Raw genomic sequence first — 11,103 nt, forward strand, 5'->3', positions numbered from 1 at the left:
TCTCCCCCTAAAAGCGTAAGAGTGATGTATGCGCAGGGCATTGTTGCTCTGTCTCCATATCTGGAAGACCCATATTCACAACATGGATATGTAAGTAAAGGGAACTTTCCAACATTAAATACATAATTGCCCTCAGAAATGTTGATAACATAGTCCTTCTTCATTTATTTAATTACATAGAAAATTACTACGATCCAGAGAGCAGTTCAGGATACATTGCATGACGGTTGAAGACCATTCAAAGAAAAGCTGTGGAGGAAAGAAGCGTCTCAGTTTGCAAATCTCCCAAAAGTAAGTTCACTTATCATTTAAATGATACTGATGTAATTTGTAGGCAGGATTCAATCAAACACCTCTCTATGTTCTGTATTTTTGCATTACAGATAGAACAAGATTTCCGACTCCTGTTTTGTGAGGTCACTGGGAGCAAATTCTTGGAGAGGTGGCTCACCAATCTCAAAGCAAAGGTTGTAAAGGAAAGTCATGGACTTGTCCCCACCTCAGAGCTCTTGGCGTTAATGTGCAATGCTGAGTCAGGTACTGAAGTTGAGAATGGTATGATTGTGACTGTTTTTATATGCCATTGTTGGTTATATAGGTAATTCTGTCAATTCAATGTATTTTTGGAATAATTCTTTGTTTATTCGTCTGTAGGCTGGGACAGTGACTTGTCTACTATCTTGCTGCTGCTACATCTGCTACCACCATCTGCACAAGGGCGAAAGAGACCAGGAAAGATGTCTGCATCTCAAGCTGTCAATAACCTCATCAAATTCCCAAAGGTATGTTGTTTAAAATATACTTTCCATCACCTCTATTTTCATGGACAGTGAGTTGAGCTAATCTACTGTCAGAGGATAGTCACTTAATACTGTTGTTTAATGTGTTGTTGTAGGCTGGAACCAGTGTACAGCAGCATCTAGACAACATCACCCGAAGCAGTCAGCCCTACCATCTTACTCAGGGATCCACAAGAAGCAGCATTCACACCTTCATTGTGTTTGAGAAGCATGCACTTCCATGTAATGCGACAGGTTCAGTAGGAGCCCTTGATGAACTCTTTAGGGCCCATTATGTCTTTGGTACATCATACAGTTCATCCCTGACCAACTTTTTTACTTTTCTGCAACTACGACATTGGGGAAATGTCATATTGCTTTCTCTAGTGAGCATCATAGAACTGTGAATTGTAAAGGTTTGTTACGTTAATTAAATGACACTGAATTGAGAAACATAATAAATGCTGTTACTTTAACCTGTATATTTGTTGTTATTTCCATAATGTAGGATAGATCACAGTTATTTAGTAATATAGCATCATAAGATGAATATGAAAAAAATCACACTACAGAGAAATAAAAATGATATATTATTACACATCAGAGTGTTATTATTAAACTACATTTGGAGTAAAAATAGCTCTATAAAGTGTAATCAAATTACTCTGAACAGTGTGAATAACCCTCAGTGTTAAATAAATAAATAAATAAAAGCCAAACAATAAAATTTTTAGGTTGTCTCAGTCACTTATATATTACATTTAACCTGAGTAGCGAAAGTCCGCGGAGATCTGAAAATGATGTACCGGGAGTTGTGCTGTTCTCGGCGGCTTCAGTGACCCTCGAGCTCTCGGCTACCTATCGAGCTGGTGGGTAACAGACGTCTCCGAAAACGCTGAAACACTTTTGCAAATATGCGATATCTTGATAAACCGAGCAGATATTTGAAGTTTACACAGCTACTTTCTCGCCTGAAAATATGTTAAAAGTTTATTTTGTGACCCAGAAAGATTAATAAGAATAATTTTAAAACTTAGTAGCGGCCGCCATTGTTGGAAACTGAAATTGGCTGGGCTATGAATTCTGGGATATGGTGGGCCACGAAGGACACACCCGACCCATCCGTCAAATTCGGGGAAAAGGAGGACGCATTTGTCAGCTGCATTCGGAGGAGTCTACAAATTTGGACAGCCTTCGGCGCGTCGCTGTGACGTAATCGGCCTACAAATGCGGCCTCAGGAGGATGCAGCCCATGAATTTGGACACGACCACAGACAGAGGTATGAGTTTTCTTCAGTGTATTTCTGACATTCAGGATTCCCCTCGAACAAATGACCATAATTCCCTAAACGTACGGGCTAGAACGGTCATTCTGACACCGTTTTGTTCAGAAGAGATGGGGGAATCTTCACGTCTTCATAATTAAAATATAAATCATTAAAGATATTTGACTTGTAATACACTGTGACTGAGTAGAGGCGAAGCAAAAACTGCCTTGACTTGCCCTCAAACAACGTTTTGTAACTCTAAATCTTTATGGAGCATCAAAATCATTCTTTCAGCGTAAGAAACAGCAGGCTTTGGTGAACAGTCATGGAAATTTTCAGGACTCTGTTGAAATCCATCAAAAAGATATGACGAGAGAAATACGCGCCTCATTTCCAGAGTTTGAAATCTGAAGAAATCTGAGCGACGGACGAATTTCCTACACTCAAACAAATGTAATTCATGGCCAAATGATAATAGGTGAGGAAAAAAATTCTTGAATTGTGAGTGTCAGGAGTGTCTGAAGATATATTGGCACAAGCCTCATGTCTTAACTTTGCTTCGTTAAGGAAATATGACAATTTGAAAATGCCTCTCATTAGAGAAATCCAGCGGTGATTTTAAACAAACTCTCCATTGACTGTCTACGGACTGTTTTCAGACTTTGTATTGCTCTGAGGAAATTTGCAAAAAATCTGTAACTCCCACAACAATGACATTTTCTAAAAGCCAGCAGAAATACCTACGTTTTGATGTATAAATTGTGGAGGTTGAGTGAAAATTGAGCGAGTAGCAAGAAGTTCTTCAGAAATAAAGGGAAAATTCAGAAACGTTGAGTGGGCACTCTAAGTTAATTGCATAGCAACCATAACAACACATGTATTTTCTGAAAAATCACAGTGATCCACCTGAAGACTTAAAGAGGGATAAGATTAAAATGGTAACAGATATGAAAAAGCCGATGAATAGCCAAACAATTTGAGAACATTCTAAAGTTTGAATGGAGATTCTACGTGAAAGTATGAGGAAGTAGTGAATGTTCTTTTTTTTTTTTTTTTTTTTTTTGTGTCCTGTTTGGATCTTTAGCCATCAGAATTGTTGTCTTAAGGCCAAGAAAGATGCCAAGCGGATTTATTTTACCAAGTGGATCATCATGGCCTTGCCATATTGGTCCATTTGATTGACCTTTATTATAATTATGAATTTATTTTGTTTTCAGTTGCTACAAATGGGACAGACATGACTGGGGGATAGGACAGGGAGAAAGAATGAAAGAAAGACAGGGAGAGAAAGAAAACCAAAGGGGAGAAGAGACGGTGAGAAGGGGGGAAGAAAGAAAAAAACAAACAAACAAACAAAAAAAAAACAAAAAAAAAACAAAACACCTGGGTCACCTGTATGGAGAAAAAAACAGAAGAGAAAGCAAACAACAAAGAGCAACATAATAAAAAAAAAAACGGCACCATCACAATAAACTAGCTAGCAGTAGATATCAGTAGATACTAAATAATAAACGATATTGTGCAGCATGCAAGATAGACAGCGCACAATGTGCTTTGAGGCAGCAGCCAAGAAAGCTGTAGTCCGCGTCTGTGAATACCCGTGTGTACACCTGTGTGCATACCTGTGTGGATCAGCATGCTTGCATTCCAAAGGTTTCTCCATGTAACGATCTGCTAGGGAGTGTGGGGAGCCACAGCCCCGTCCTCCAGGGTATGAAGCAGGTATGGAGGAGATCAAAACTCCAGACATCCAGAGGCCCCCAGAACACAAGAGACCAAGGAAGACCAACAGAGGGGCAGCCACGCCACTGTCCCAGTAAGAGCTGAGGAGAGTCCCAGATGAGGGCTCACTCAGCAGCCGCGGAGCAGAAGCCAGGGGGAGTTGCAGTGACGCGCCCGTGAGCTCCGCCGGCAGCCAGCCGTGCCTGAGTGACCGAGCCCCAGGCCGGGAGGCCTGGGGCTCGGGGCAGAGGCAGCCAGAAGGGGACGGGGGGGGGTAGCCTCCTCTGCACCCTGGTGACATACCCCTACTCCAAGGCCCTGCATGTGTGGGTGGTTGTGGTGGAGCGGGAAGAGGGAGGCAGCTGGAGATGGGGAGGGAAGGAAGGGAGGGGCAGGTGACCCCTCCCTGGGGCCAGCTCCCCCGCTGACCCCAGTAGGCACCCCCATACTCCGCGACCCGCCAGGGAAAGGGGGCCCAGGCCCATCCAGACCGGGGCCCAGCGCAGCAGCGCCCCCCGGCCCCACAGAGCCCGGGACAGTCCACCCAACCCCACCACAGAGAAAACTGCACCCACCCCACCATCCATTCATCTTCCAGACTACATGAGACAATAGACGCCCAGGCTGAGATCTTCCTCCACCTCTCCTGTATCTCCCCCTCCTGCAGAGAGTTCCTGAGGAGAGGAAAGCTCCTGCAAGGTGTGACAATCTCCCCCACCAGTTGAAGAGCCCCCAGGTGGCTCGACGCACCGGCGGCACCCTGCGCCACGGATGGGCCCCCATGCACCCACCCGCCCACAACCCCGGCAACACACAAACCAGGACCCAAGGCCCCGAGGCCCGGCCAGGGCCCCAGCCCAGAGACGGAGCGCCCCCAGAACCTCACGCCCATCCCGGACCCACCCAGGGGCAGACAGGCTACCAGGTCAGTAACCCACGTCCGTCAGCACAGACCCTCCCCTAGCCCCGCTGCACGCAGCCACGAGGAAACAGTCACCCGAGAGCCAAAAGAGCCCCCACCCGGACATGACCGCTACCCCAGGTTGAGCCCCCCAAGGAAGATGCCTCCGGGGAACCCCCCGACGCCCTAAGCCTGTCCCTACCCCCACACCAATCACAACAGTGAAGGCGGGACCAAACTATGACCCCCCACCCCCACTAGGTGATGGAGCTGATCAAAGGAGCCCAGAGCAATTGATCTGATGTGGTGGCAGAGGCTGTATCAAGACTAATGTAATCTAATAGATAATTTCTATATTGGTTAGAATTAAGATTATTTTTATTTTTCCAGTTCATGAGGACAGTTTTCTTGGCTATGCATAGGGCAGTGAAAACCATATGGGCTATATTCTTTTCTGAAGTGACATTATCTAAGCTGCCCAACAAACACACTAAGGGGGAAGTTGGAATGTTACATTTCAGACACTTTGATAAGTCTTCACATATCTCGCGCCAAAACTTCTGCACTGGTGGACAGAACCAAAGAGCGTGAATGTAATTGTCTGGTGTATTGCCTTGACAGTGTGAGCAGTTGTTGGAAGATGTAAAGCCCATCTTGAACATCCGATGACCTGTATAGTGCACTCTATGTAGTATTTTGTATTGTATTAATTGCAGACTGGGATTTTTAATCAATTTAAAGGTTTTTAAGCATACCTCAGACCAGAAGTTTTGGTCTAAGCTGACTGATAAATCTGCTTCCCACTTTGGAATAGGAAGGGATATTGATTCATCTATTTTAGAAAGTGTTCTGTATATTTTAGATAATAATTTGGGGGATTTAAGAGTAAGGAAATGTGCCGCACTTGGTGGTGTTTGTAATTCAACTTGACTGAGGTTAAATTTCTTTTTTACTATGGATTTAATTTGTTGATATTCTAAAAATCTTTTCTTGTTGATCCCATATTGTGCAACTAGTCTGTCAAATGGAATAAATTCTGTTCCCTCTAATATATGTTCTAAGTATTTAATTCCTTTACAACTCCATTCTGGGAAATTAATCATATTATTGTTTTGTAATATGTCAGGGTTATTCCAGATAGGTGTACGTTTGCATGGGATTAATGAAGACTCCGTTATTTTTAGAAACTCCCACCATGCTGTCAGAGAGAAGCTGATGTTGATACTTTTAAAGCATTCATGTCTTTTGATGTTTGAGCTAATAAATGGTAGGTCTGAAATCTCTAGATCCTTGCATAGTGCCTGTTCAACATCTAGCCAGGGCTCATCTAAGAAGGTATGTTTTGACCATTCTGAGATGAACTGAAGCCTGTTGGCTAAGAAGTATTGGTGAAAATTAGGCAGATCTAATCCTCCTCTATCCTTGGTTCTTTGTAGCGTTTTTAAGCTGATACGCGGGGGTTTATCTTTCCAAAGGAATTTTGAAATATATGAATCCAGAGATCTGAACCAATCTTGTGATGGTTTGTTAGGGATCATCAAAAATAAGTAATTTATTTTTGGCAAGATCATCATTTTTATAGTGGCGACCCTTCCCATGAGTGATATGGGTAAAGATTTCCATCTAGTCAGATCGCCTTCTACTTTCTTTAGAAGTGGGATGTGGTTTAATTTAGTTAAGTCTGAAAGCTTAGGAGAAACATTAATACCTAAATATTTAATATTTCCGGATTGTAGTGGGGCAGAGGAAGAATTATGGAAGGAGCAGTTAATGGGGAGAACTGTAGATTTTGACCAGTTAATTGAATAATCTGAAACTCTGAAAACCAGTTTATTAGAGTAATTACCTCAGAGAGGTTGGTTTGTGTGTTTTGCAGAAAAAGCAACACATCATCCGCATAGAGACTGATTTTATGTTCTATGTTCTTACATTTTATGCCCTTAATTGTTGTAGCCTGTCTAAATGCTGCTGCTAGAGGTTCGATAAAAATTGCAAAAAGTGAAGGGGAGAGTGGGCATCCCTGCCTGGTGCTACCTGGAAGTAGTGAATGTTCAAAAACAAGCAAGTTTTAGCAGAATTGTGGAAGTTCTCCATTCATTTCAATGGGACAAAAAAAAGGAAAAAACTGTAATATTTTAGTATAATAGTAATAAGTACCAAAAGATATAGCAGTCGGAAGCAGAAATAGCAGAACAGTTTAAAGTTTGAACGGTGAAAATCGGCTGAAAACTGAGAGAGTAGTTAAGCGGCAAAGAAACGGAGCAACTAGAATAATAAAGGATAAAGAATAAAGAGAAAGAGGAACTCAATAGTGTGGATGCTGATTAGCATCCACACAATAAACCAACATAAAAGAAACGTGATTAATATTTTTGGATTCGGTCATTTGAGAACTGTATTTAATGTGGTTTGACTCACTGCATCTGATGAAGGTCATGTGTGGTGGTGAAACAGCTGAAACGTTGTCCAACCCCGAAACCAGCCTTAAGCATAAGTTGTGTCAGCTGACTGTACTCTGGAGAGCTGAGACGACAGAACAGATGACCTCGGATTCCAGGATAATGACAAAAATTACAGCACGTACTGTGGTCTGGGGTGCTAAACATAAGGCCCGGGGGCCAGAATCAGCCTGGCAAAAATGTTAAAGAGAACATAAAATTTTAACAGTATTTTTTATAGATTTTACAACTTGTCCTAAAGGTACAGACCCACAGCCATTCATATTACACCAAAGCAACAGAAATCCATTGAATTACACAAATATTTGTGTTTTTTCGCTGCTGTGTGACCACACCAAAATAAAAACATCTGTGAATCAACAGAAGCTTTCTGTTTTATAGTTACAGGACAGTCATGAGCCAACAGAACAGACAGATTTTTTTTTCATTTACCACACTAGCATTTCTTTATCGTCCAGAAAAATTGAGACTTGATGTTGTTATTGCACTTTTTTTCCTTTCTTTCCTTCTTTTTAATCTACTGACAGAAAGAGGATTTTAACTGGTTCGGCCCACTTAAGATCAAAGTGGGCTGTATGTGGCCACAATGCAAGAGTGAGTTTGATGTTCCTGCTGTAGGTCACCATGTAAGTAAGTGTATGTGAATAGAAAAAGTCTTATTACTTACTTACCTATGAAACTTCAGGAAAAATACTGCAAGTTAAACTTCACGATAAGCTCAGGCATGAAATGCTACATTACAGGGAGTGCAGAATTATTAGGCAAATTAGTATTTTGTCCACATCATCCTCTTCATGTATGTTGTCTTACTCCAAGCTGTATAGGCTCGAAAGCCTACTACCAATTAAGCATATTAGGTGATGTGCATCTCTGTAATGAGAAGGGGTGTGGTCTAATGACATCAACACCCTATATCAGGTGTGCATAATTATTAGGCAACGTCCTTTCCTTTGGCAAAATGGGTCAAAAGAAGGACTTGAAAAGTCAAAAATAGTGAGATATCTTGCAGAGGGATGCAGCAGTCTCAAAATTGCAAAGCTTCTGAAGCGTGATCATCGAACAATCAAGCGTTTCATTCAAAATAGTCAACAGGGTCGCAAGAAGCGTGTGGAAAAACCAAGGCGCAAAATAACTGCCCATTATCGAACAATCAAGCGTTTCATTCAAAATAGTCAACAGGGTCGCAAGAAGCGTGTGGAAAAACCAAGGCGCAAAATAACTGCCCATGAACTGAGAAAAGTCAAGCGTGCAGCTGCCAAGATGCCACTTGCCACCAGTTTGGCCATATTTCAGAGCTGCAACATCACTGGAGTGCCCAAAAGCACAAGGTGTGCAATACTCAGAGACATGGCCAAGGTAAGAAAGGCTGAAAGACGACCACCACTGAACAAGACACACAAGCTGAAACGTCAAGACTGGGCCAAGAAATAACTCAAGACTGATTTTTCTAAGGTTTTATGGACCGACTCAGACGCCAGCAAGGTGGAGGTGGAGTACTGGTTTGGGCTGGTATCATCAAAGATGAGCTTGTGGGGCCTTTTCGGGTTGAGGATGGAGTCAAGCTCAACTCCCAGTCCTACTGCCAGTTTCTGGAAGACACCTTCTTCAAGCAGTGGTACAGGAAGAAGTCTGCATCCTTCAAGAAAAACATGATTTTCATGCAGGACAATGCTCCATCACACGCGTCCAAGTACTCCACAGCGTGGCTGGCAAGAAAGGGTATAAAAGAAGAAAAACTAATGACATGGCCTCCTTGTTCACCTGATCTGAACCCCATTGAGAACCTGTGGTCCATCATCAAATGTGAGATTTACAAGGAGGGAAAACAGTACACCTCTCTGAACAGTGTCTGGGAGGCTGTGGTTGCTGCTGCACGCAATGTTGATGGTGAACAGATCAAAACACTGACAGAATCCATGGATGGCAGGCTTTTGAGTGTCCTTGCAAAGAAAGGTGGCTATATTGGTCGCTGATTTGTTTTTGTTTTTGAATGTCAGAAATGTATATTTGTGAATGTGGAGATGTTATATTGGTTTCACTGGTAAAAATAAATAATTGAAATGGGTATATATTTGTTTTTTGTTAAGTTGCCTAATAATTATGCACAGTAATAGTCACCTGCACACACAGATATCCCCCTAAAATAGCTAAAACTAAAAACAAACTAAAAACTACTTCCAAAAACATTCAGCTTTGATGTTAATGAGTTTTTTGGGTTCATTGAGAACATGGTTGTTGTTCAATAATAAAATTATTCCTCAAAAATACAACTTGCCTAATAATTCTGCACTCCCTGTATTATTTTACGGCTACTATTAAATAAGTTTTCTTCTTCACTACACTGCATGGTGTTACATTTTTTTAAACTTAGTTTAAAACAAGAGATATTTGCCATAGAAACAATTGTCAACAAAATTCAGATGGATATCTAGGGATGGGAATCGACAATTGATGTCCTGTAAAGAACCGGTTCTTGGAGTTGAGCTACTTGTTGATTCCATTTGCACTCGCGCCACAATCAGCTGATTTCAGTTTGTGTGGGGGAACGGAAATTTGCATGAATGTAATCTCTTTGACATGTTGCTTAGTGATGGAGTAAAATCTCAAAGCAGAGCCAGTGAGAACCTGTGTACTATGCGTACTGATAAGAAATCGAATCAATAAGTGATATTGATAATGGAATCAGCATCACTCAATTCCCATCCCAATGGATAACTTGCAGTGGTTCCCAAAGGTTGGATGCAGAGTCTTTGCGGAGGGGTGTGGTAAGAATAAAAAAACAAAACAGCATGCGTGGACACTGCTAGCATAATGGACAGGTTTTTGACAGAGCTCCCACACAGACACAAAGCAGGAGATGAAGCATCACCAAATATGCTTCCAACCAACTTCCTAGAGTTGAGACTAGAAAATATGATGATATCGGCGGCCCCAGGATAGCTATCCCCGTCCCTAACAGAATCTGTTTCCCCTCCCCTCGGGAGCACACGCTGGGCTGTCCAAATCACAGACAAACAGTATCCCACATTCTTGACTTTTAGTTGACAAACACTTCTTATAATGGAATTTTGGCATTACAGTAGGATGCAAATAATATCAGGCTGATCCTGCCACAGTTTGTTCCCCTGGTTCAAATCACGGACGAACAGTATCCCACAGTTGTTTATGTTTTTAAAACTATTTTGCACAGAGAGGGAGGCGAAGATTTTCTTGTAAAACAAAGGGGGCCTAGCCAAAAAAGTTTGGGAACCACTGATTTAGAGAAAGAAATCGTAACCCTAACCGTTTTCGTACCAAGCTGTAAACATGTCCATTTCCTCTCTGAAGTTTTAATGAAGGTTTATGGAGTTTGGCTCGCTTTTAGCGCTGGCCTCAAGCAGACATTTGAAGAACTGCAGTTTGTTTGTTGTTCTCCTTTTTTGTGTTGCCTTCATTTTTCAGTACAACAGGTTTGCAACTTTATGGATCTGATCTTCAAGAATGGGGGTAACGTGCAGCCACAGGAGGAACACGTTGGAGAGGAAGTAGCTACGTCTAGGCTGCCTTACTCCCAAAGAGTCACCACAGCAGATAGCTCCAACCTTCCCAACAGAACACCCTCCCGGGATCAAACCAGGGATCTTTCAGGGAATGTGTAAACACATTGGACACTTTTTATATGCGCTATTGCTATTTTTATACATGTGCCTAATTTGGTTGTTTTCTTCTAGCCAGTGGAGTTTAATCATTGTGTGTTTTATTTATTTGCTATTGTGAAGCAATAGTGAGCAGTGATCAAAAGGAAGTCAGGAGTCTTTAGTGAGTGTATGGTAGGAGTGACAGATGGGTTCAAAGCTGAAACGGGATTATGCCGAGAGCTGAGCGTGTTCACAGTGGTGACGGATGATCAGGCAACGGTCTAAATAGACTGATGTTTGTATGTGATGCTCTGAGGAGGCTCTGATAAAGAGTGTGCGGTGAAGAGTACACTTTGT

General features: G+C 42.1%; 1 protein-coding gene across 1 annotated transcript; it reads left to right on the forward strand.

Annotated features, from left to right (window-relative positions):
• Positions 1-204: 204 nt before the first annotated feature.
• On the forward strand, positions 205-10,767 carry LOC120736891. Its single transcript, XM_040037254.1, has 4 exons — positions 205-537; positions 655-782; positions 896-1,022; positions 10,571-10,767. Exons 1-4 carry the CDS (start codon positions 360-362, stop codon positions 10,765-10,767), a joined length of 630 nt encoding a protein of 209 aa, XP_039893188.1. The 5' UTR covers positions 205-359.
• Positions 10,768-11,103: the final 336 nt, after the last annotated feature.

This window comes from Simochromis diagramma, unplaced genomic scaffold (assembly GCF_900408965.1).
Source record: "Simochromis diagramma unplaced genomic scaffold, fSimDia1.1 OVJJ01000516.1, whole genome shotgun sequence".
Taxonomy (NCBI): Eukaryota; Metazoa; Chordata; class Actinopteri; order Cichliformes; family Cichlidae; genus Simochromis; species Simochromis diagramma.

Bases quoted from the DNA above. Each gene is read 5' to 3' on its own strand.
- LOC120736891 (XM_040037254.1), top strand. From the start codon at position 360: ATGTTCTGTATTTTTGCATTACAGATAGAACAAGATTTCCGACTCCTG. The intron at 783-895 runs GTATGTTGTTTA...GTGTTGTTGTAG, and splicing joins ACCTCATCAAATTCCCAAAG to GCTGGAACCAGTGTACAGCA. The intron at 1,023-10,570 runs GTAATGCGACAG...TTCATTTTTCAG, and splicing joins TGAGAAGCATGCACTTCCAT to TACAACAGGTTTGCAACTTT.